This window comes from Myodes glareolus, chromosome 1 (genome assembly GCF_982192425.1).
Source record: "Myodes glareolus chromosome 1, mMyoGla1.1, whole genome shotgun sequence".
In the NCBI taxonomy this organism is placed as follows: Eukaryota; Metazoa; Chordata; class Mammalia; order Rodentia; family Cricetidae; genus Myodes; species Myodes glareolus.
In genome coordinates this window covers 59,095,134-59,121,320 of record NC_142026.1, presented here as the reverse complement: position 1 = coordinate 59,121,320, position 26,187 = coordinate 59,095,134, and the positions used below count along the sequence as shown (strand labels likewise).

At 49.6% G+C, this 26,187-nt stretch overlaps 1 protein-coding gene across 3 annotated transcripts; it reads left to right on the top strand.

Moving 5' to 3' along the window:
• The first annotated feature begins 1,819 nt into the window (after positions 1-1,819).
• Positions 1,820-25,924, top strand: Coq8b (coenzyme Q8B). 3 transcript variants are annotated; one of them, XM_048440516.3, is made up of 15 exons: positions 1,820-1,934; positions 3,182-3,286; positions 3,401-3,520; positions 3,666-3,732; positions 6,097-6,174; positions 8,592-8,714; positions 8,854-8,939; positions 9,931-10,071; positions 10,154-10,235; positions 11,307-11,400; positions 17,284-17,425; positions 17,516-17,623; positions 19,095-19,160; positions 24,531-24,617; positions 25,168-25,924. In XM_048440516.3, the coding sequence occupies exons 2-15, from the start codon at positions 3,185-3,187 to the stop codon at positions 25,468-25,470; spliced, it is 1,599 nt and encodes a 532-aa protein (XP_048296473.1). In that variant the 5' UTR covers positions 1,820-1,934; positions 3,182-3,184; the 3' UTR covers positions 25,471-25,924. The 3 variants fall into 3 exon arrangements, with proteins under 3 accessions (XP_048296473.1, XP_048296455.1, XP_048296464.1); XM_048440498.3 differs by lacking the exon at positions 1,820-1,934 and adding an exon at positions 2,753-2,907; XM_048440507.3 differs by lacking the exon at positions 1,820-1,934 and adding an exon at positions 2,840-2,858.
• The last annotated feature ends 263 nt before the right edge of the window (positions 25,925-26,187 follow it).

The window sequence follows — 26,187 nt, the reverse complement described above, 5'->3', positions numbered from 1 at the left end:
ACACACAATAGGGGAATGAGGTAACACAGCAGGTCCATCAAGCCTGATGACCAGGTTTGAGTCCAGAACCACATGGCAGAAAGAGATCTGTGCTTCCACCACACAGCATAAATAAGTGTTCATTCGTGGTTTAAAGAGTTCCAGGGCTGGAGAGGTGGCTTAACAGTTAAGAGCACTATTTGCTCCTGTAGAGGATTGGAGTTTGTTTTCCAGCACCTGATATGGGAACTCTCAATTTTCTGTAACTACAGTGTCAGAGGATTGGATACCCTCTTCTGGCTGCCTCAGATCATGCACAAGGTGCACAGACATACGTGTAGGCAAAAACACCCATACACATAAAATAAAAAACCAGGGGGTGGTGGTGCACATGTTTGTTTCCAGCACTCAAGATGCAGAGGCTGGTTCATCTATGAGTTCAAGGCCAGCCTGGTCTACAGATTGAGTTCCAGGATAGCAGGACTACATAGAGAAACCCTTTCCCAAAACCAACAAACAAATAAAATAAAAATAAATCTTATTAAACCTGACATGTTAACCCTTCAATCCCTGTACTTGGGAGGCAGAGGCAGACAGATCTCTTGAGTTTGTGCCAGTTCTCCAAGGCAGCCAGAGCTACATATAGAAACCTTCGTCAAAGGATGATAAATAGTTAAATCTTTTTTTAAAGGAATTTTGGGGACTGGAGAGATGGCTCAGAGTTTAAGAGCACTGTCTGCTCTTCCAGAGAATCCTAGTTCAATTCCCAGCACCCCATGGCAGCTCACAGCTGTCTGTAACTCCAGCTCCGGAGGATCTGAAACACATAGATATATATACATGCATACTTTAAAATAAACCCCGAGAAAAAAAGGAATTCCGGTGTTTAAAACTGTAACAAAGAACTCTCATGTCTAAACCATGAGTGAGGGCACACTCCTATAATCACAGCACTCTGGAGGCAAACAAGACATTCACCAGCTCAACAACATCCTGGCCCACATAGAGCCTATCTCAAAAAAGTGGAGGCTGGGGATTTACCTCTGTGGCAGAGCACGTGTACAGGGGCCTTGGATTTTTAAATAAATAAATAAAGGTCTCGTGTCTAGAGGATTTGTGTGCCACTGGATCCTTCCTTTGTCAATCACTTTGCAGTAAGGGACGCCTCGCTACAAGGTTGGTTTGTTTTTTAGTTTTCCTTATGTGTATGTGTGTGTTTGTGCAGGTGCATTCAGGTGCCTTTAGAGGCCAAAGGGGGGTGTTGGATCTAGAGTTGGGGTTACAGGTGGTTGTAAGCTCTTAACAGCTGAGCCATCTCCTCAGCCGGCCTTCTTTTAATGCTGGTGATCACACTTGCTCCATCCCTGGCGTATACCTCCAGCACCATTTTTTTTTTCTTTTCCCAGTTTACCAGGGAGGACTTTGAGATTTCTGCCATTCCCTAGCCTTTTTCTGTAATCTGCGCCATGAACTCAGGTGTATGAATATGTGATGCAGGGCCACGGTGAGCCATACCCTGTAGGATTATTGTCTGAGGTGATTTCTCAGTCTCTCCCTTGCAGTGACATGGCTTGCACCGCCCGAGTCAGACCCTCGTCTTTGGAGGAGAGCAGGAGGTACTTTCGGCCTTGAAATTGAGTCATCCATAGGAAGGACAATGCGTCCAGGCCCAAGGCTCCAGGATGAGTCATCTCATCCCAGGCTGAGAAGTCAGAGATGGGAACCCACCTCATACATCCTACACATTTGAGAACATGACGTCGGAGGTGGAGGAGGGCTCTTCTGAGGTCACACAGCAAAGGGACAGGCACAGGGAGCTCTAGTTCCCGACAAAGAGGGTGAGGCTAGACAGAGCACCCGCGTAGGGTGCTGTGAGGCACACATCTGCAGTTCTTCCTCTGGTCGGTGGTGGGAAAGATGTCCCAACCAGCAGCTGTTTCTATTCAACGAGAAGAGTGAGTCAATTTTCTTCAATGCCAAGGCTCCTGACTCAGCACTGGGAATCTTGACTGTGTTCTGGGAAATGTCTGGCCTTCAGAGGGCTCCCTCCCACTGGCGGCCATCTCTTGAGTGGGCGGGGAGCAGAGAGTAGGGTGCAGGAGGGAACACAGACGCAGTATGCAGCCAAGGGGAGTCATGTTGCAGGCCTGAGCGGGGGAAACAGTTTTCCTATGCCAGACAGTGGATTTAGATGTGCAAGGATGGAGGCTGGATGCCAGGATGTGGGTGTTGGTGCAAACTGGAGAGTCTCCATGTGCAAGGAAAATGTTTGCTTGGACAAACGTGTGCTTATATTGCAGGGGTGTGGCTCAGTGTTGGAGAAGCTTGCTTGGCAGTCACATGCAGCAGGCCCTGCGTTTGTGTATCCACTGGGGGAAAAAATCCAAACACATACGATAGCTTTTGAGCTTACCAGGAGGAAATGTAGCTGGATGTTGATGGCACAGACCTGCAGTTTCAGCAGATGGGAAGTGAAAGGCAAGATCAGGATTCAAGGGCCTGCATCTTTGGCTACAAGAGAGAGGGAGGTATTGGGGAGAAAAAATATTTGGGAGCGGAGGAGGGATGTTTTCTCAAAGGCATCTCCCTCGACGCTTTCAAGAAATATCGTAGGTATATCGGGGGCTCACGTGCCTCACGGCTGACCCAGAAGGCACACCAGCGCCAATGCTTTGGTCCCACCCCTTGCCACGCCTCCTCGCTCAGCGGGGTGCACTTTGTGCACGTCAACGAGCCGCTACGCTACCATTGGCTAACTGGTCGGAGGGGGCGGGCATGCAGATGTTCCCGGAAACTCAAGAGGCTCGGCGTGTGCTAGACCGGGAGCCTGAGCCTGGTGGACCGGGTGCTTAGCAACGGGGGAGGTGCCCCGTAACGGGGTATTTGGGGGGAAACAGGAGGGGAATTGTGGATACTTAGCAGCCCAGGGTAAGGTGCTGCCTAGCAACAAGAGGGGCTCTGAGAAGTAGAGAGTAGTCATGGAGGATCTGTAGGTGTCTAGCAACGGGGAAAAACCCTAGCAACGGCGAGGCGTATAGTGGGGGGAGGCTGGGGGGCGCTTAGGGAAAACCTGAGTTCTTAGCAACGTGGTGGGGGGTAACTAGGAGAAACTTGGAATTCAATTAACAATGGGCGGGGGGGGGGGGCTCAAAGAAGAGACGAAACAAGGAGGCCCAGTCCTGTAATCCTTATTATCCCTTAGGCAATGTGGTTGGAGCTAGGGGCCGCGCTGCGCGGGACCCGTGGACCGCTGGGCAGGACTGCTCATCTGCCCTGTGGGGCCCTGGGGCCTAGGCCCCACTGGTGGGTAAGAGGCTGGGGAAGGGGGTCCCCAAGGAAAAGAGGCTGAGAGTAAAATGATAAAGAGGCATCCGAAAAGGAGGGCTAGCTCTCTACTTCACTAAAATCCACTTCTCTGCAGGGGCTATGTAGGGGTTGTCGGGCCCAAAGTGTTCATCAAGACCAGCCTGGAAGAGGCCTAAGTGAGGAGGACATTCGCAGGGCACGAGAAGCCCGGCTCAGGAAGGCACCCCGGCCCCAGGTATCATTGCTTCCACCCCACCCCACCCCCGTGATCCTCTGGAAGACCACTGGATCCCGATGTTGAGGAAGGTGGCAGCAGGCTGGCAGGGCTCATCTGCCGCTCTGCCCACTTTCCCTACCTCACACCTTCTCCCCTTTCTCAGCTTAGTGATCGCTCGCGTGAACGCAAGGTACCTGCCTCCCGCATCAGCCGCCTAGCCAGCTTTGGGGGTAGGTGAGCTTGGGGGATCTTCTTGTGACCTAGATCAGAGGCAGCATTTGTAGGGTGAAGCAAGGGAAAAGATGAATCAGAGACAGGGTGAGGGGGAAGAGGCGAGGAAAGAGTGGTGGAGTCGGCAAAGACCTGCAGACCCCAGAAAAACAGCAATGTGAACGTTTATTGAGAACCTGCCCTGAGCAAGATCTTGTACTGTGTGTACTTATTCTTCTATTTATGGAAGAGTTTGGGGGTGGGGGCGGTGTGGCTTGACTTTAGGTCCTTTAGCGGGATTGTTCAAACCTATATAAAATAAAGGATGTATTGCAGCCGCTGTTAAAGAAAGGAGAGGAGCCGGGCAGCCATTGGGAGGGATATGGGTAGGAACAGGGCGATCAAAGGCTCAAGGTCATCACTGGTTACACAGTGAGTACGAGGCCAGCCTGGGCTATGTGAGGCCCTGTCTAGAGGCAAGAAAGGGAGCGAGAAAGAGGGAAAGGAGGGACTGGGCATGGTAACACAAGCTTTTGTAATTTCTGCTCTTCAGAGGTTGAGGATGGAGGATTGGAAAGCCAGGCCTGGTGGTGCATGCCTAGAAATCTAGCTGCCTGATAGGTTAATGTAGGACTACTTGAACCCACAAATTAAGACCAACCTGGGCATCATGGACCTTGTCTCAAAAAAGAAAGGAAGAGAGAGAGAATAGCATAGAAAAAAACACACACACACACACATGAATATCGAATATGGATATATATTATGACATATGATCTTGTTCGTTTTTGAGTCAGGTTTTCAGGCCTAGCTGGCCTGAAAGCAGGCTGGCCTCGAGCTCAAGGATCAGCCTGCCTCTGCCTGCCGAGTGCTGGGGTTAAAGGTGTGCACCAGATGTTAAAGATGGGCTCAGTTGAGTGTTATGGGTAGAACCTGGGCAACAGTACGCCCAGGGTTTCGATATTACAATTGGACAATTTACTTCACTTCTCTAAGCCTCAGTTTCCCTTTCTGCAAAATGTGAGTTTTTTTGTCAAATGCGTTTCACGGTGGTATGAGAACAAAACTAGTTAATGCAGGGGACACAGCTGGCATCAGTACGCAGCATGGAGACGCAGAAGGAGTGTGCAGCAGCTTACTTGGCAAATGCCAGCTGCAAGCTAGAGATGGTGGCAGTGAAAGAGACATGGGGCCTAACATTCTTTAAGAACAAGAGTCAAGGGCTGGAGAGATGGCTCACTGGTTAAGAGCCCTGGCTGTTTCCAGAGGTTCTGAGTTCAATTCCCAGCAATCACATGGTAGCTAACAACCATCTATAGTGGTATCTGATGCCCTCTTCTGGCATAAAGTCAGACATGCAGATAGAGCATTCATACAGAAAATAAAGAAATCTAGAAAGAATGAAAAAGAACAAGGGTCAAAGTTTGGAGTGGTAGTACACACCTTTAATCCTACCACTTGGGCAGAGGCAGGCAGATCTCTGTAAGTTAGGCCAACTTGGTCTGTAAAGCCAGTTCCAGGTCAGCTAGGGGCTACTCACTGGGACCTTGTCTCCAAACAATGTGCAAGAGGAGAATGGAAGCAGGAGGAGGAAATGAAGAGGAAACCTGGAGGTTCCACCACATTGCAGGGAGAGGAAGACATGGGAAATAAGTGATGGGCATAAAGAGAAAGGCTGAGAAGCAACGCCAAGACAGCTTGGAGTTGACATCCATGAGTCTCTGGGTTCTGTCTGCACAACTGCAAGTAAAATAAATATATATAAATGAATAAAAATAAGGCCAAGTACGGTGCATATTCCTAAAATCTTAGCACTGAGAGGTGACATAATGAGTTTAAGGCTAGCCTGGGCTACATAAGCGTGTCAGACGAAAGGCTAAGCGTCTGTCGTTTCTGATGGTAGCTCCCGCTATTAAGGAGACTTCCTCATGATTTCCAGTTCAAGGCCAGCCTAGACCACAGAGCCAGGCCAGACTGGCCAACTTAGTAAAACCCTCTCTGAATTGTTTGTTTGTTTTGTTCTTGGAGACAGGGAGCCTGTCCTGGAACTACCTCATGTAGACCAGACTGGCCTCGAACTCACAGAAATCCACCTGCCTCTGTCTCCCGAGTGCTGGGATTAAAGGCGTGCACCACCACCGCCCGGCTGAATTTTTTTTTTTTTAATATGCTAGGGATGTACAGTTTTAGTAACATCTATGAGACCCTGTGTTCAGTCAAAAGTGACAGAAGAAAAGAAAAGCTGGGGATACAGCTCAGCTAGGAGGGTGCTTGCCTATTAACTGAGTGACAAAGGCCTCTAGACACCTTCCAAGAGGCAGGGGTGAGGGTCTGAGAAAGGAGCCCAGGCAAGCAAGCACAGAACTTCCTTTCTTGTTCGTCAGGGCTGGCGGTGGGCTTGGGCCTGGGAGCACTGGCCGAGGTGACCAAGAAGTCGCTGCCAGGAGGAAGTCCGCAGCACGGTGAGTAAAGCAGCATCGCTTGGGGCCTCCAGCTACGGTGATGGACTGGGCGTGGGCACTGTGTGGCTCCGTAGTAAATTGTTTATCTAGCACACAGAGGTCAAACACACTGACTGGCTCCCAGGACTCACACTAGGTGGATCACAACTGCCTGTAACTCCAGCTCCACGGAATCCAGTGCCCTCTTCTGGCTGCTTCAGATTTCAGCACACGCACGCGCACACACACACACACACACACACACACACAAATAAAAATAAAAAATCTTTTTTTCGGGGGGGGGGAGAAATGACAGGATTTCTCTATAGCCCTGGCTGCCCTGAAACTCTCTCTCTCTCTCTCTCTCTCTTTTTTAAGATTTATTTATTTATTATGTATACAACATTCCTTCCATGCATGCCAGAAGAGGGCATCAGATCTCATCATAGATGGCTGTGAGCCACCATGTGGTTGCTGAGAATTGAACTCAGGACCTCTGGAAGAACAGTCAGTGCTCTTAACCTCTGAGCCACCTCTCCAGCCCCTGAAACTCTCTTTGTAGACCATGCTAGCCTTGAACTCACAGAGATTCACCTGCCTCTGCCTCTCAAGTGTTGGGTTTAAAGGTGTGCACTACCACACCTAGCTAAAAAAAAAAAAAAGTTAAAATCAAGATATTTTAGACTAAAGTGAAATCAAGACTGGGCTGGATACAAAGCAAGTTTAAAGGAATCCTACATGACTTATTTATTTGTTTGTTTATTTATTTATTTATTTTGAGACAAGGTTTCTCTGTGTAGCCCTGGCTGTCCTGGAACTCACTCTGTAGACCAGGCTGGCCTGAAACTTATGGAGATCTTCCTGCTTCTCCCTCCTGGGTGCTGGGATTAAAGGCATGCACCACTGTGAAGAAGTTTTTGAAGACTCAACAAGTCTGGGCCTATAGCTCAGTGGTAAAGTTCTTGCCTAGCATGTTTGAGTTTCTAGGTTCCAGCTCCAGTATCACAAATACAATGATCACTCTAAAGATAGTGTTTATGTGGCTTTTATTTATTGTTATGTTATTGGGAAGATTAAAACTTTGAACTTAACTTTTTAAATTTATATTATTTATTGAGACAGGCTCTCTCTATGTAGCCCTGACTGTCCTGGAACTCACTATGTAGACCAGGCTGGTCTCAAACTCACAAAGATCCACCTGCCTCTGCCTCCAGACTTCAAAGATTAAAGGTGTGGTTTTGAACTTCTGATTCTTTTGCCTAGGCTGCTTGGGTGCTGTAGTTGGAGGCATCGGCTACCACCACTGTGGCTTATCTGCCTTCTGTGGTTGACTTTATGCCAGGGGATGGTGGCTTATCTGCCTTCTGTGGTTGACTTTATGCCAGGGGATGCACCCATGTGGCAAGGTGAAGTAGCTGTATTCAGAACTGTGTGGTCACTCTGTCTCTGTCTCTTGAGTTTACACTTGGAGAAGGAACTGCACTGCCTTAGGACAGCTTCTTGTAGAAGCTACCTGTTGTCAGAGGCTGCACTAGCATTCTCTCACTGGGCGTGTCTGTTACCGGAGACAGCTTGTTCATTTCCTGGCCACCTAGACCTGAATAATCACACAGAAACTAGATTAATTACAACATTGTTTGGCCAATGACTCAGGTGTATTTCTAGCTAGCTCTTATATCTTGAATTAACCCATTTCTATTAATCTGTGTATCATCACGAGGCTATGACCTACCAGTAAGGTTCCAGCATCTGTCTCCTTCAGCAGCTACATGGTGTCTCCCTGACTTCGCCTACTCTCTCTCTATATCTTTGTTTTTTCCCGCCTAGTTCTGTTCTGCCCTGCCATAGGCCGAGGCAGCTTTTATATTAAGCAATGGTAATAAACATATCTGCAGCATGCAGAGGGAATCCCACATCACATGCCTGAGTTCAAGCTGCTGCCCATCTTTCCAGCACTGGATATTAGCGGTGGATTAGTAATTGATAGATTCCGGGTCATTGTTTCTTTTCCCTCGAGACAGGGTCTCCTGTAGCCCAGGCCTTGAATTTACTTGGATCCTTTCCTGCCTCTGGCCTCCTGACTACTGGGATTACATGAAGAATCCCTGTGCCTAGCTCTTTTTTTTTTTTTTTTTTTTTTGGTTATTATTTCTTACCTGTAATATCAGCACTCAGGAAGCAGAGGCAGGATTTTATGAGTTTGAGGCTATCTATCCTGGGCTACATTGTAAATTAAAAAAAAAAAAAACAGTTAAGCTGGAAATGACCTTTAATCCCAGCACTCAGGAGGTAAAGACAAAAAGATCTCGGTGAGTTCGAGGCCAGCCTGGGCTGTTACACAGAGAAACTCTGTCTTGAAAAGCGAAAAACCAACCAGACAGCAGCAGGAAAGGAAGGTTCTTCCTGTGCCCCTGTTACTGACGCTTACCTCTCAACAGACGGCGGCTCTGGACTGGGCTCCAGCCCATTCCTTTCCGAGGCCAATGCTGAGAGGATCGTGCAAACCTTATGTACAGTCCGGGGGGCTGCCCTCAAGATCGGCCAGATGTTCAGCATCCAGGGTACAGCCTGACCCTCAACCCCTGACCATTGACCTCATTCCCACCCCACCCCACCCAACAGCAAGGCCTGATTTCAGGAGTTCACATGGAACCCCTCTTCGTCTCCCCCACTATTCCCCTCATCCCACTGTCTCCCAAGACAACAGCTTCATCAGCCCCCAGCTGCAGCAGATCTTTGAGAGAGTCCGCCAGAGCGCTGACTTCATGCCCCGCTGGCAGATGCTGGTGAGTGTCCAGTTTGGGGCAATGGTGACTTGGCAGCCCTTATCAGTGGACTGCATAGATTGACATATAATCTATAAAGCACTTAGTCTATATTGCATACAACTCCTAAGCCTGCCCCTGTGCCTCCATGAGTGACATGCAAGTTTGAGCTGTGATTAACTAAAGGAGCTCATGCTAGGACATGGTGGCACACACTATCCTAGCACTTAGAGATAGGTGCAGTAGGATCAGGAGTTCAAGGTCATCCTTAGACCTCGCCTCTCACAAACGAGCAAATTCGAAGGAGACTTTGTAGGATAGCTGTAAATAGGATAGCGTAATATCTGGCACTGAGCTGTTCTGTAACTGTATGGGGACATAGGCGTCGGCCACCTAGTTGCCTGCTCTCTGTTCTGCTGCTTACCACGTGACCCAGGTAGTCGCTGTGGCTCTGTGAGCCACTCTAACCATGCCAGGACCAAAGGAAACCTGTCTTCATCCTGTCACTTTATGACTTGATAATGTGGAAATCCAATAAGGAATGCTATTAGTCTTCATTAGCAATCCCCCTGGGTGGTGGTGGTGGTGCCTGCCCTTAATCCCAGCACTCAGGAAGCAGAGTGCAGGCGGCTCTCTGAGTTCAAGGCCAGCCTGGTCTGGTAGAGTTGCAGGCCAGTCAGGACTTCACAGTGAGACCCTGCCTGAGTAAAACAGGAACAGCAATGTCGCTGTTCCTCCCGTGGAACTCCTCTGAGTTTTAGGAGTTCCTTCTCTCATCCCTTAGTAAATCTACATTTGCTTCCTCCACTCAAACACAGACTAAATAATTGCATCTGGCTGGTCCTTCACCTGGGCAAGAGGCTTCCCCTGAGCCTTGGGTTTCTCATCTGTAAGATGATGTATCAGCAGAGGGTGAACCCCAGGCTCGCTAACACAAGTGCTCGGTACAGGGAATGAACTCTGCTGACTGGAACCATGATGGTAACTTAACTGTCGTGTTCACTCCCTTCAGAGAGTTCTAGAAGAGGAGCTGGGCAAGGACTGGCAGGACAAGGTGGCCTCCCTCGAGGAAGTGCCCTTTGCTGCTGCCTCCATTGGGCAGGTACACCAAGGTGTACTAAAGGACGGGACTGAGGTGGCTGTGAAGATCCAGGTGAGTGGGGAGGCTGGGCAGGATGGGCGCGGTGCTGTCCCGGAGACATGCGTGACTCCCCACCCCTCCTTCCTCCCGACAGTACCCAGGTGTTGCCCAGAGCATCCAGAGTGATGTGCAGAACCTGCTGGCCCTGCTCAAGATGAGTGTGGGCCTACCAGAGGGTGAGGTGCCCGTCTGTCCCCACCAAGGGAGAGGAAGTGGGGCCAGCGTGGGACAGCATTGTGGGTGTACATACATCCATGGGTGACAGGAGGACACCAAGCAGGGGAAACTCAGTGAGGATGAGTGAATGTGACATAGCTACAAAGAGACAAGTCCAGACAAACGCACAGACAGACAGACAGACCGGTGTGCAGTGTGCAGGGCGCCACAGAAGCAGAAGAGAGGAGCTGGTGGGCAGCCCTGTTTGTGTTGTGTCACGTGAGGGATTACCTGTAGAAGACAGAGCAAGGTGTGTTCATGGGGAAGAAAGGCAGTAGAGAGATGTAGACAGGTCTAGAAGTGAGATGAGAGGCAGAGGGCAATGAGAGGTTTATATAAACAGAAGACAGAGAAGATGGCTGGAGATGTAGCTCAGTACAGTGTTTTATCCGGCATGTACAATTCCGAGGGCTGAGCTCTGATACCCAATAGGGTGTGGTAGGGCGTATAGCACCCCCACACTCGGGGGTGGGGGAGGTGGGAAGAACATATGTTCAAGGTCATCCTTAGCTAACCTCAAGTGAAAAGAAGTGCTTGAGGGCTGTGGCAGCTCTCACCAGAGTCAAGCCCAGGCCTCAGACTTTTCATAGAGACCACAGCTGGGGGAAAGACAGAGGGTAGGTGGCTCCGAGATGAGGTGGGTAACCTGGGTCTGGTGGCTCACACGGAATCTGACGCAGGAGGATTGCTGAAAGTTGGGGTCAGGCTAGGACTTTATAGAGAGACCCTGTCACAGAGTCACAGGCAAGCAGAGAAGCATGTCTGTAATCCCAGGAGTTGGGAGCTGGAAACAGGAGGATCAGGGGTCCAGGACCAACCTTGGCTACACATTGAGTTGGAGGCTAGCCTGAGCTAGCCTGAGGGATGAAAAGGGGGGGTGTTAAAGTCTAGAACAGAAGTGCATGGGACAGTGAGAGCCGTAGAAAGAGAAATGCACCAGGACCAGAGAAGACAGAAGCGCATAGGAGCCTGAGCATTCTGGCAGGGAACGGGCAACCATCCTCAACTGCCGTCCCTCCACACAACCCCAGGGCTGTTTGCTGAGCAGAGCCTGCAGACCTTGCAGCAAGAGCTGGCTTGGGAGTGTGACTACCGAAGAGAGGCTGCTTGTGCCCAGACATTCAGGTAAGCTGACATCCCCTGTAGGCTCCCAGGGGACCAAGCTGGGCTGGATGTGATACTCTAGTCTGGCAGTTCACATCCTTGTACGGCACTGCAGACTCTTCTTCCTTCGGTTCTTTTAGCTCTCCATCCATTTCTTGCTATTGCATGTCTTCTGGGGCCCTGTGCAGGTCACTTCTCTCGGTGTCTCATCTGCTGTGGTCTCTCCATGAGACCACATGCTGTTGGGCCTGCAGCATCAGGACTGGAGGACATGAGCTTTAGACTGCTCCTTCTCCACAATAGGCAGGAAAAAAACAGTGTTAACATCTGGGAAGGAGCTGGAGAGATGGCTCAGAGGTTAAGAGCACTGGCTGCTCTTCCAGAGGACCTGAGTTCAACTCCCAGAAACCACATGGTGGCTCACAGCCATCTGTAATGAGTATAACGAGATCTGCTGCCTTCTTCTGGTGCAAGCATTCATGCAGGCAGAGCACTCTAGACATACTAAATAAATTAACCTTTAAAAACAATAGCATCTGGGAAGCCAGGGTCTCACTGTGCCATTCCTGCTGGCCTGGACCTTGAACTTACAGAATACAGCTCAGCCTTTGTCTCCCAAGTACTGAATTTAAGGGATGTGCCACCAGGCCAACTCAACTTTCATTAATTTTAAATTTCATTTTAAATTTAAAAGCGTGGTGATGTTTACCTTTAATGCTACCACTTGCCAGTCAGAGGCAGGTGGATCTCTGTAAGTTCAAGGCTAGCCTCATCTACATAGGGAGTTCCAGGCTAGCCAGGGCTACATAATGAGACCTTGTTTCAAAACAAAAACTCCAAAAATTTTTTAGTTTGTTTTGTGTATGAATTTTTTTTTTTTGCCTGCACTATGTCTCTGCACCACATGCATGCAGTGCCCAGAGAGACCAGAAGAGGGCGTTGAATCCCCTGGAACAGGATTATAGCCGGCTGTGAGCCAGCAGGAGGATGCTGGGAACCAAGTCTGGGTCTTCTGGAAGAGCAGCCAGTGCTTCTAACTGGAAGCATCTCTCCAGCATCTCTTGCTGAACCTAGAACTCCCTGATTTGACTAGACTGACTGGCTGCAGACCCCAGGGGTCCTCCTGTATCTGTCTCCTTGGTGCTGGGATGACAGGCACAGACACCATTTATTGCTATTTACATGGTCCTCATGCTGTGTGGCAGGCAGTTTACCCACTGAGCAGTGTCCTCAGCTCCTTAAGGAGCCCTATGTTCACACACCAACAACCCTATCATTGGTCTCCTTGATTAATTCTGTGTGGATGTTTATATTGTATACCATCAGAATTTTGTTCCAGAATGCTCGGAGCACCAATGTGTACAAGCCTTTACCTAGAAATGTAAATCTATCAAATCTGTTCAGCAAGGTGGATAAATAAGTTATGGCATTTTGGTTTTGTTTTTGAGATAGGGTCTTACTATGTATCGCTTGCTGGTCTCAAACTTGCTCCAGTCATTCCAACTCTGCCTCCCAAGTACTGGGATTACAGGTGTGCCCCATACCTGGCTTTTCAATATTACTGGTTGAATCATTTAATTATTTTGAGTATATGTGAGACTTTGGATTCTGCTGAAGCTGGAATTACAGGCAGTTGTGACCCTTCTAATGTGAGTACTGGGGACAGAACTCGAGTCCTGGAAGAACAGCAAACATGCTCCCAACTGCCAAGCCATCTCTCTAGCCAGCCCCGCCCCCTTAGTTTTTGAGACAGGATCTCAAGGTGTAGCCTGAGCTGGTCTCAGACTCAGTATGTGGCTGTACTGGCTTTGTACTCCTGATCCTGTGGCCAGCTCCCACTGGATGCATATGCCACCACACCCGGGTCTCATCGGCAGACTGTCTTGTGACAGGAAAATGAAGGGACTAGGCTACAGATCAGTGTGCTTCTGTCTTGGATCAAGGACAACTCTAGTCGGAGGGTGTGACTCAGTTGGTGTTTGTGCACATCATGCTCTGGTTTTGACCCCAATACCACACACACCAGGTGTGGTGTCTAATGCTGACAATCCTAGCGCTCAGGAGGTGGAGACTGGAAGGTTAGAAAGGTCATCCTCTGCAACACAGCTAAGTGTGAGGCAGCAAAAAGCAAGAGACACCTTGAGAGAAAACTCTACAGTATGGCTTACAAGTCTGCTGTGACTCCCAACGTGCCAAGCTCAGGGGACAGGGGGAGGAGACAGTCCAGACAGACAACAGTCATCCAAAACATGTCCTGGACCCTGATGACTATGGGATTCAGTCTCAGGTCAACCCTCACCAGGCTGTGTGGCCTGATTCTGTACAGCAGCCTCGGGAGAGCATTCCCATAGGGGAGGTGTGCTGATTAAATGCCTGGCTCTTGAGAAGTTGAGCCAGTATCAGAGACCACACAAGCTAGGACTAAATTCCAGCCCAAAGCAGGACCCTGTGGAGCAGAGTAACACTGGATGACAGGTCAGAGCAACCCCATCTAGGATCTGGGGACATTTTCCCAAGATCTCCCAAAGCCTGCCTGTGGTGCCTGCTCATTTGCCTGTCCCCAGCGTCCCCACGAGTCCTCATTCATCCTCTTTGCCGCCTGGTCTACCTGGACACTTGTGCTTCAGTTTGTCACTGTTGGCCTGGGCTGGCGCTGTCACCTCCCTTCCACCCGGCCAGCACTGTCCAGTATCAAAACATGCAGAGAAGAACTTTGTCGTTATTGGGGAAGGGATATGTGTACATGTGTGTTTGTGTATGTGCGAGGCATGTAGAGGCCAGAGAACAACCCTAGTTAGGTTCCACCTGGTTTTTGAGACAGAACCTTTCTCTGGTCCAGTACTGGGTGGCCATTGCACCCCAGGGGACCACAGGTTGCTTCCCCATGTCTGGGATTACAGTTGTGTGAACCACACCCAGCTGTATCCCCATGGATTCTGGGGATAAAACTTGGGTTTTCATGCTTGTGTGGTAAGCATTTTATTCATGGAGGTAACTCCTTGGCCTTTTGTTGTTTGTCTGGGGGCTAGAGTGCCATGTAGCCCAGACTAGCCTCAAACTCCCTATATAGCTGAGGATGCCCTTGAACTCCACCTCACCATGCTGGGATTACAAGCACATACATCACACCCAGATCTCAGTGGCAGACTATGACATGGAGCATTACCACTGTAACATTGCAACTGCCAACCTGCTGAAATCGCTAGGCACTCTTGGAGGGAAGTGTATGTGTACCACGCTAGGCTTGGGAGGGAAGTGTATGTGTACCACGCTAGGCACTCTTGGAGGGAAGTGTATGTGTACCACGCTAGGCTTGGGAGGGAAGTGTATGTGTACCACGCTAGGCTTGGGAGGGAAGTGTATGTGTACCACGCTAGGCACTCTTGGAGGGAAGTGAATGTGTACCACGCTAGGCACTCTTGGAGGGAAGTGTATGTGTACCACGCTAGGCACTCTTGGAGGGAAGTGAATGTGTACCACGCTAGGCACTCTTGGAGGGACATGTATGTGTAACACGCATACACTTCTTGCCTCTGGCTCCCAGTTGCTGAGATGACAGGCGTACACCACACATCTCGGTCAGAAAAGGATTCTTCAATTTAGTTACCACTGTTGAGAGCACAGGGCCCTCCTGCATCTATAGAGGACACATTCCTAGACACCCATAGTGGATGCCTGAAACCCAGTTAGTTCCAAACCCTGCATAGACTGTTTTTTTTTTCCTGTGCATAGGTATGGAGAAGTCAGACTTACAAATTAGGGACAGTGTTTTCTGCTGCAACACACTGATGTCACTAGGGAGATCTCTATTCCAGGCTTTTGTTCGGACTGTCATCTTCCTGCCTCAGCCTTCTGAAGGCTGGGCTTAGAGGCCTGGCTCACCTGAAGCAGCATTTGTCACGCACCATGAGTATAGCTTTGTGACCTGTGGTAAAATCAGCACGGATCTCTCTCTCCTTCGCCACAGCTTCACAGATGGATTTGTGCCCACTGAGAGTCTTAATGGACTATGACTTTTTTTCCCCATTGAACCTGAGCATTTTACCTTTTCACTTAAAGAAAGCACTCTGTGGGCTGGTGAGGTGGCTCCTCGGGTTAAAGAACTTGCCACCAAGCCTGGTAACCTGAACTTGATCCCTGGGACTCACATAGTGGAAGGAGAGAACTGTTACCCACAAAGCTGTCCCCTATCATTCACACAGGCTCCATAGCATTTGCGTGTCAGACAGACAGACAGATACACATACACACACACACACACACACACACACACACACACAAACGTGCACTAAATAAATATAAAAAAACAAGAAAAAAATTAACCCATCGTCACCCTTCTGTAAGCAGCCCTAATGAAGCTCATTTGAAAAAAACCATGGAGGGGACTGGAGTGATGACTCAGCGGATAAGAGCACTGACTGCTCTTCAGAGGACCGGGTTCAATTCCCAGCACCCACACAACAGCTCACAGCTGTCTGTAACTCCAAGATCTTACATCCTCACACAGACATGCAAGTGGGCAAAGCAACAATGCACATAAAAATAAATAAATTCAAAGAAAAGGAGATGTGTGTGCTACCACACCCAGCAATGTTCTTTTTTTAAAAAAAGCCATGGAATTGTGAAGGGGGACCAGTCTAGGTGGGACGGACAAGGGGGGGGTGACAGTGAGGTGACTGAAATGCGTCATTTGTGTGCTTATGAAATCGCATAGTGAAACCCACTGTGTGCGACTAATGTATACTAGTTGAAAAAGACAAAAAATCATGGAGCTCACTGTAGACCAGGCTAGCCTTGAACCCACAGAGATCTGCCTGCCTCTGCCTCCCAGGTGTTAGGATTGAAGGTGTGTACCACTACCCAGCAGGAATTTACTTTTTTTAATTTATATTTTTACTTTATGGGTATAGGTGTTTTGCTTGTGTGCACCAAGTACATGCAGTGCCCTCAGAGGCCAGAAGAGGGCGTCATATTTTCATAGTCTCTGAAACTGGCTTTATAGACAGTTGTGAGCCACCATGTAGGTGCTAGGAGTTGAACTCAGGATCTCTGGAAGTATAGCCAGTGCTCTTAACTGTTGAGTCATCTCTCCAGCCCTCTTTTCTTTCTTTCTCGCTTGCTTACCTGCTTTTTGAAACAGTACCTCATCATGCACCCTGGATAATCTGGAACGAGCTGTCACAGAGGCTGACCTCCTGCCTCCACTCCCCAGTGCTAGGTTTACAGGCATGCACTACCACATGCAGCTTAGACCCAGGTTTACCACAAGTCACTGGAATTCTCTGGTGTTGACTATCACTGTAGAGCCATAGACTTAAAAAAATTTTTGTTTGTTTGTTTTTGGTTTTTTTAGACAGAGTTTCTCTGTGTAACAACCCTAGCTGTCCTGAAACTAACTCTATAGACCAGGTTGACCTCAAATGACTCAAAAACTTTTTAAAAATAATTTTTAATATTTATCATTTAATGTTGTGTGTGCATGTGCATACACATCTGTGTATGCATGCTACAGCATACATGTAGGGCTCGGAGGCCAACTTTAGGAATATGCGGGCCCTGGGGTCAAACTCAGGTCATAGGCTATGGGTCAAGTGCCTTTGTCCTCTACGCCATCACAACCATAAATTCTTTCCAAGTGACGCATGAACCAGATATTCTGAGCTCATTGTCAAGTCACCAGAAGGGCTGATGGGAGGGAAGTGGTAACTGGGTCTCCAGCCACACACAGTTAAAAGACCAGTCTGGCCAGGTAGTGGCTGTCACCCAAGGCGGCCTTGCCAGAGAAGTGAGGAGGAAATGAAAGCCTAGAGCAGTGTGGCCTGAAGGGCCTCTCAGTAAAACAGCCAGTTCAAGCCGCGCCTCCGCCTGACGTCTCTCTCATCCCTCGCCTTCTTCCTACTCCAGGAAGCTCTTGGCCGACGACCCCTTCTTCCGGGTGCCAGCTGTGGTACAGGAACTGTGCACTAAACGTGTGCTGGGCATGGAGCTGGCTGGGGGCATTCCTCTAGACCAGTGCCAGGGCCTGAGTCAGGACGTCCGGAATCAGGTACGCCTCCTTGTGGGACAGGAAGGGGAAGGGCCAAGAATGCACTTTCTCTCCTGGATGCCCCACTGAGAGGTCTCCTTCCTCCTTCAGATTTGCTTTCAGCTCCTGAGGCTGTGTCTGCGGGAGCTGTTTGAGTTCAGATTCATGCAGACAGATCCCAACTGGGCCAACTTCCTGTATGACACCTCCAGCCACCAGGTTGGTTCCTGAGGATATGAATCAGGGTACCTCAGCCAGCTGCTCTAAAGACCATTTCCCCAAGGGCAAGAGAGGTGACTCAGTGGGGAAAGATGCTTGCTCCCAAGCCTGCCAGCCCATAAGTCAGTCCTCGGGATCCATGTGGTGGAAGCAGAGGACTGAGCTAGCAAGTTGTCCTCCACCTCCACACATGCACCATACATAATACATAATAAATAAAAAAAGGGGGGGCTGGAGGGGTGGCTCAGTGGTTAGAGCACTGGCTGCTCTTCCAGAAGGACCTAAGTTGATCCCCTGTACCCACACAGTGGTGTACAACCATCTGTAACTCCAGTTCCAGGAGACACAGTGCCCTCCTCTACCTCTGTGACACCAGACACCCAAATGGTGAACAGAAATACATGCAGGCACAGCACCCATACACATACAATAAATTTTTTAAAACTATAAAAAAAAAAAAAAAAAACGAATGAACCAGAGCTAACACCATGATGGGGAAAACTACAAGCCATCTAGGCCCAAAGTACAGATTACAGGACAACTGGTGAGAGTTTTCTGGGACTCACTGTGCAGCCCAGGTCAGCGCTGAACTCCTGACCCTTGTGCTTCACCTGGAATCACTGACACGTGTCTCTGGGGCTGGCTTCTCCGTAAACACAAAGCTTTAAACTATGGAGCTATTATATTAGATATGGTATGCGCCTACATACGAATGTAGAAGGTGTGCGTGGGCATCTCGGGGAAAATTTACCTTTTAAAATTATTATTTTAGAATTTCTGTGTACAGGTGTCTAGCCTGCATCTATACTGTGCACCGTGTGTATGCAGTGTCTGAAGAGGCCAGAAGAGGGCATCAGATCCCCTGGAACTGGAGTTACAAGAGGTTATGAGCCACTATGTGGATGCTGGGAATCGAACCCAAGTCCTCTAAAAGACTTGCTGAAGTGTTCTCAGCCACAGAGCCTTCTCTCCAGTCCCCAGAAAATTATTTAATGGTATTAGTTTCAGGAGAGTGATGACCCTGGAGAAGGTCCTGGGAGTATACAAGCAAGGGAGGAATAAACCTGTGATGGTGGTATTGATATTTTAAGCTGAGTAGTAGGACTTGTGGGTATTCACTTATTTTTCAGATGTTTTAATTCTTCGTTACTTTATGGGCCCAAGATTTGTATTTGAGCCAAATATGCCAGGTGTGATGGTGTACACCTTTAATCCATCACTAAAGCTCAGTCTTAGGGCACCTTCCTAGAATGTACCAGCTGGGGGCAAGGGGTGTTCGATCACAGAGGCCTGGCCTCATATCCACAAACAAGAGGCCGAGTGTGTGACGCACCCAGGGATATGGTGTTTGCCTGTAATCGCCAGTGAGGGTCCAGAGTGGGGCTGTAGGGGCAAGGGAGCTGTTCTGGTGACTTCAGTTGAAGTGGGGATGTCAGCCTCACCCTACATTCCTGTCACCCCTTGTTCCCAGGTGACTCTACTGGACTTTGGTGCAAGCCGGGCATTTGGAACAGAGTTCACAGACCATTACATTGAGGTGAGTACCCCCAACCCTGAGGCTTCTGAAGGGTCAAGGCTCAAGCTGGATAGTAAGTAAGAACAGGGTAAGAAGGAAAAGCGAACTGGATCTAAGAAATATGGGCCTTCACCGGGCAATGGTGATGCCACTTTTAATCCCAGCACCTGGGAGGCAGAGTCAAGCAGATATCTGTGAGTTCAAGGCCAGCCTGGTCTACAAGAGCCAGTTCCAGGACAGGCTTCAAAACTACAGAGAACCCTGTCTCGAAAAACCAAAAAAAGAAAAAAGAAAAAAAAAAAAGAAATAGAAAGAAATATGGGCCTTCACTAAAGCACCTGCTGCCATGCCTGGCTCTGACTATGATTCCTGGAACCTACGTGGTGGAAGGAGGGAACTGACTTCTTCAGATCCTCTCACCTCCACCTGTGTGTGGTACAGCCCCCTCAACACACACTTTTACACACACTCACACACAAATACACAACCATACACTTTAAAAGAAATAATAAATAAGCCAGGCTTGGTGGTTACTGAGGAAGCCAAGGAGAGATTATTGATTGCAAGTTCAGGGCCTGCCTATGCTACAGCATAAGTTCAAGGTCAGCCTGAGCAACTCAGTGAGGCCCAGTCTTAAAAGTAAAAAGGGGACAGGACTGTAGCTTAATGGTAGAGCCCTTACCTGGGATCCACCAGTGAGGGGCCTGGCTCAGGGGTAGAACACCCGCCTGGACTCTCCAGGCCCTGGGTGCTCTCCAGTGCTAGGGTGCTTGCTTGCTCAGTATTCACAGTTTCCTAGATTCAACCCCCAGTACCTCAAAAGGAAAACAAAAAGAAGAAATAATAGAGCCAGATATGGTGCACATCTTTAATGCAGCACTTGGGAGGCAGAGGCAGGCAGATCTCTATGAGTTCCAGGCCAGCCTGGTCTACAGAGTGACACTCTATAATAGTAATATTAATGATAGCTAATAACGATCAACCACTTAATATTATTACAAGTAGCGTCTGACTGAAAGTGACCAGGGCCACTCAGAGCTCCATTTTACAGGTGATGTAACAGAAGCTTAGAGAGCAATTGCCCAAAATCCCAACAGGCCTGTGGGTCACGGGTAGTCTGGGTTCAGAGCCCATGTCCCAGACCTTGCTAAGAGAAGGGCCAGAGATGACCACCATGCCCAGCGTCTTGACGTCCAGCCTACACCTCACAGGAAACTGTAGCTCAAGGAATGCTTTCTCACCTACTTGGCTCTTCCATTTCGTCCGAGTCGGTCAGTCTCAGAGGCTGCAGGGACCAGCTCACTGTGTCTACATGCAGCTTAGGTTTTCCGTTCATCTAGCTGTCACTCACACATTCTCTGACATCTCCTTGGTGCCCAGCCCTGCTCCTCCACCCCCATTCCCCATCACAGAGTTCACCATCTCTGTTCCACAGTCAGGGACACAGAAGGGTCAGGGCTAGGCTGAGGAAATGGCGGCTGTTGTGAGCATCTAGAGGAGCCTGTCCCAGATTGAGGAAGAGGAGCTTTTGAACTGAGAGCTGAGGGATGTAAGATCAGGAAGAAGCCAGAAGGATACCCAGATACATGTGCAAAGGTCAAGAGTTGTCCCAGTCACTGCTCTAGTGCAGTGAAGATACCATGACCAAGGCAACTCTTTCTTTTTAAAGATTTATTTATTATGTATACAATGTTCCTCCTGCATGTACACCTCTATGCCAGAAGAGGGCACCAGACCTCATCACAGATGGTTATGAGCCATCATGTGGTTGCTGGGAATTGAACTCAGGACCTCTGGAAGAACAGCCAGTGTTCTCAACCTCTGAGCTATCTCTCCAGTCCCAAGGCAACTCTTATAAATGAAAACATTTAATTGGGGGTTTTCCTACAGTTCAGGGCTCGGTCTGCTGTGATCATAGCAGGGGGCAGGGTGGAGGGCAGGTGTGATGCTGGAGCAGTAGCTAAGAGCTACATCCTGATCCACAGGCAGAGAAGGGGGAGACAGAGGGAGACTGGGCCTGGCACGAACTTTTTACACCTCAAAGTCCACCCTCCCACCTACTCCATCCACCCCTGTGACATACTTCCTCCAAATGGGTCATACCTCTTTTTTTGCGGGGAGGGGGTGTTCAAGACAGGGACTCTGTTGTAAATAGGAGCGTCAAGCCACTTCCCACCGCCCGGCTCCCGGCTAGTTTACACCCGAAATACAGAGATCTGTATTAATTAAATTGCTGCCTGGCCCATTATCTCCAGCCTCTTATTGGCTAATTCTCACATCTTGATTAACCCATCTCCATTAATGTGTATTGCCACTTGACTATGGCTTACCAGCATGAGTCTAACCAGCATCCGTCTCGGAGAGGAGAGCCATGGCGTCTGCCTGTTTCTGCTTTCTTTCTCCCAACATTCTATTCTGTCTACTCCGCCTATCTAAGCTGCTGTCCTATCAAAAGGCCAAGGCAGTTTCTTTATTTGACCAATGAAAGTAACATATAGACAGAAGGCCCTGCTACACCTGGTCTCTTTGTATAGCCTTGTCTGTCCTGGAACTCTCTATGTAGACCAGGCTGGCCTCTAACTCGGAGATCCACCTGCCTCTGTTTCCTGAGTGCTGGGACTAAAGGTGTGCACCACCACCTGGTGAAGGCCATACACTTTAATCTTTCTAATTCTTTCAGAGAGTTCCACTCCCTGGTTACAAATATATGAGCCTGTGGGGCCATTCTTATTCAAATGACTAAAAGAGGGAATTTAGGAACATTTTTTCTGCATGGTGGTGCTTCTGAACAGAAATGGTCATTTCTGGGATGAAGAGATGGCTCAGCAGTTAAGATATTTGCTGTTCTTACAGAGGACCTGAGTCTTAGTCACTTTTGTATGGCTGTGAAGAGACACCATGACCAAGGCAAACTTACAAAAGAAAGCATTTATTTGGGGGCTGGCTTGCAGTTTCAGAGGGTGAGTTCATGACTCTCAAGCCATGAGCATGGTAGCAGGCAGGCATGGTGGTGCTGTAACAGCAGCCAAGAGCTTACATTTGGTCTGCAAACAGGAGGGGAGAGGTAACTGTGCCAGGTGTGGACTTTTGAAACCTGAAAGTCAACCTACACTTCCTGCAACAAATCTACCTCCTAGACTTTCCCAAATAGCTCCACCAGCTGGGGACCAAGTATTCAGTATTTAAACATATGAGCCTATAGGGGCCATTCAAACCACTACACCCCAGCTCAGCACCCAGCACCCATAAGGGCTCATAACTATCTGCAAGCAGGGGATTCAAAGCCCCTTTCTGTTCTTCATACATGGATCAAAGGGAAACCCTTGTTCTGATTGGTCAGGCAGGTGTTGGGTGGAGCCCAGACATGCTGGATCCTAGGCCCCTCTGCAGTAGGCACTCTTATCTCCTAAGGTGCTTCAGAAAGGACTTGGAGAGGGGAGGAGCAATAGAGTTGAAGACCCCCCCACACACACACATACAGCAAGTAACCTCCAAGACTGGGGACTGAGCCCATGGGGGCTGTGAGAAGTTATGGAGGTGCTGGCTGGGAGGGAACCTAGTGGACAAAGGGCCATGGGCACTAACAGTCTTGAAGACAGAGGAGAAAGGTGGCTGAGACTTGGCCAAAGACTCTGGACCAAGAACTTTTCAGGCCACCTCTAACTGCTGACAAGAACTGGTGACACACACTACCCCACACAGGCCATTTGAGACATAAAGCCAAGACCTTCGTGAGTACTCAAACCACCCATTTTTCCTGAGTGCTCCCTTCCAAAATCCTTAACCTTAAGGTAATCCACCTTAACCTTTAAACAAGTACCCCTAGACTATTGTTTGGATGTGGTGGTCAATAATCAGAGTACTTGGTACAGGACAGGACAGGAGAATCATGAGTTCAAGGCCAACCTGGGTTTCCCAAGAGCCTGTTTATTTTTAGGTGCATTGTGTGTATCTACATATATGAATGTGTGTGTGTGTATATATTCATACACATGCACGCCCGCATGCACCATAGGACACACAAGGATAGGGGAAAATCTGCTGAATCAGGTTCTCTTTCTACCATGTGGGACCTGTGGGGCCTGAGAATCAAATTCAGGTCATCAGGCTTATCAGTGCCTTTAGTGACTGAGCTACCTTTTAAAAAAAAAGGGGGAAATCAGCCTGTTTATATGGAACCCCAGCAGAAGGCCAGCCAGCCAGAGTAGGGGGGTGACAACAGAATTACTAGATTTGTCCCCTCTCCCTCCCAAAGAAAAGGGGCCGGACTGGCTCCTTCCTCTGCTCTGAGCTCGCTTCTTCTGCACAGGGGCCCAGGGACAGCCAGCAACAACCAGTGACATCAAGCTCTCCCCTGCAGACACAGTGCTGAGTCCCACACAGTGATCCCAGGAGGAACCTCCAGGTTCCTCCTATTTAACGGATGAGAAAGCAGAAGCCCAGCTATGGTTTGCTCTGAGCCCCAGGAATTGGGGCAGATGCTTTGGGGTCTCCCTCTATAGGACTGGACAGGAATTTAGCTCCACAGCTAGGGGCATCCTGAGTGCTATGTCTCATGACCAGTGCAACTGGACCCATCTGGAACCCTTACACCCAAGGAGTTCAAAATCCAGTGGGGGAGATGGCCCCCTGGCAGTCTCCAGCACCACCCCATTCTTATCTGGTGTGTGGGCCCTCGTGGTGGTGGCTTCCAGACAGTTCTGCATTCTCAGTGTGGCAGAGTCCCTGACCATTTCCACCGCAGACTCTCCCAAGGGAGATATAGCAGGGACAGAGTAGGGAGGGGAGGCTTCTAGGAGAAAGAGTGTACTCAGGACAGTTTAAATGGAGGTGGATCCAGAAGGGGCAAGATATCCCCTCCCCACTCTCTCCCTCCCTTCCTCCCTTCCTTTTTTTAAAGATTTATTTATTATTATGTATACAATGTTCTGTCTGCATGTGTCCCTGCAGACAGAAGTTGGCACGAGATCTTATAACAAGTGGTTGTGAGCAACCATATGGTTGCTGGGAATTGAACTCAGGACCTCTGGAAGAGCAGTCAATGCTCTTAACCACTGAGGCATCTCTCCAGCCCCATCTCTTCCTTTTTAACAGTGTTACCAGATAGTCCAGGCTGGCTTTGAACTCATAATCTTGACCTGCCTCCTGAGGGATTGTAGGTATGCACTACTATACCCCTCTGGCTGGCATTTCCTATGATCTAGAACATGTCTTGTAGCCTGGTGTGATGGTGCAGACCCACAACAGGCAGAGGCAGGAAGATCAGGAGTTCACAGTTATTCTCAGCTGCATAGTGAGTTGAAGATAGTGTAGGCTACGTCAGACTGCCTCAAAGCAGAAACAAAACCCCAAAGCCTCCCTTCCACACGAGTCTATCCTCTGACATTCCAGGTGGTGAAGGCTGCTGCTGATGGAGACAAAGATCGAGTCCTGAAGAAATCTCAGGATCTCAAATTCCTCACAGGCTTTGAAACCAAGGTTGGTGGCCACTGGGCAGAAGGGCTGGTGTGTTTGTTGCTGTGTTTTCTTTAGGGGGCTAGTGTCTTTGGGGAGTGGAGGACATAGGAGCTGCCGCGCTCTGCTGAGCAACTGGAGAAGGATGGGAGGAGTGGAGATTGCATTTCTATCCCAGGGGAGTAGGATAACTGGATGAACTAGTCTATACTGAGGAGCTCTGGGGTGGCCTGGAGGGTATGGCTACTAAGGTGTGGGGGGGGCACCACTATTTATCTATTCTGGGGATCCTGGGTTTGAGGAGTAGAGAGGCTGCTAGTCTGTCCCAAGCCAGGGCTTTTTCAGAGTAACTGGGGGGTTGTGGATAGTTGGTGACTACTTACTACTTTTCTGGCCTCTTGGGCTAACAATGCAAGTCTTCCACCACGGAGCCCCGCCCCGTCCCCAGCCCCTCACTGGTGGATTCTAGGCAAGTTCTACCAGTGAGTCACGCCCCAACCCTTGCAGTTTGCCTCTTCTGAAGTAGTCAGAGGACATTATGTCCGTCTGGATGCATCTGCCATCCCCACCCTAGGCATTCTCCGACGCCCACGTGGAGGCAGTGATGATTCTGGGGGAGCCCTTTGCTGCCTCGGGTCCCTACGACTTCGGGGCTGGAGAGACAGCTCACCGAATACAAGGCCTCATCCCGGTGTTGCTTCGGCATCGGCTGCGCCCACCACCTGAGGAGACCTACGCCCTGCACCGCAAGCTAGCTGGGGCTTTCTTAGCCTGTGCTCGCCTCCACGCCCACATCGCCTGCCGGGACCTCTTCCAAGACACCTACCACCGTTACTGGGCCAGTCGCCAAGCATTGCCACTGCCAGCATCCTCCTGACTAGAAGGACCTCCCTGCCGACCCCACCATGACAGATTCCATCCGGGGATACCAGTTCCACAGCAGGGTTCTCTGCTACGGCTCTTCTTACCCCCTGAGGCTCTATCCTGGTCCCAGAGACTAGTTTCTTGTCTTGGATCTTCAGGCTCCTGAAGTTAGTTCCCTAATCCAAAGTGGCCATCCTGGAATTCTAAACCTGGGAGTCAGCAAATTACTGCCATCTAAGTGAACCCTTGGCCCCTTCAGGGGGTCCACTTTTCTCTGGAGGGGGCGCCCCTCAGCCCTAGGTCTTCCAGGATCCTCGGGAGTAAGAGGAGATGGTGGCTGTTGGAGGCGGTCCTCACCTTTGCCTCCCTCGCTTTACCAGCTGCCTTCTTCCGGGGTTCCAGCCTGTGTATTGGTGGATGGGGGTGGGTGCCGATCCTCTCTTAGAATAAAGGCACCCTTTCCCTTCCCCCCAGCTCTTTTCTCTCTGCGCTAAGAGGGGGAGGAGCTCACAGGCGGCTCCAGGTGCAGATGGCCAGACCCTCCCCCCTTGTCTAGGGCCATCTGTTGCGGGGAACCTCCTCCACCCCCCCCCCCCACGTGCTGACCACCTGCTCCGAGGGCTGTGGCAGCTGAAAAGTACCCTCCTATCACACATTCTCGCCCCTCACCCCCGGCTTCAGGCTCCCACATGGCAACCTCGCCTTTACTAATGGGCCCTAATGCCCCTAC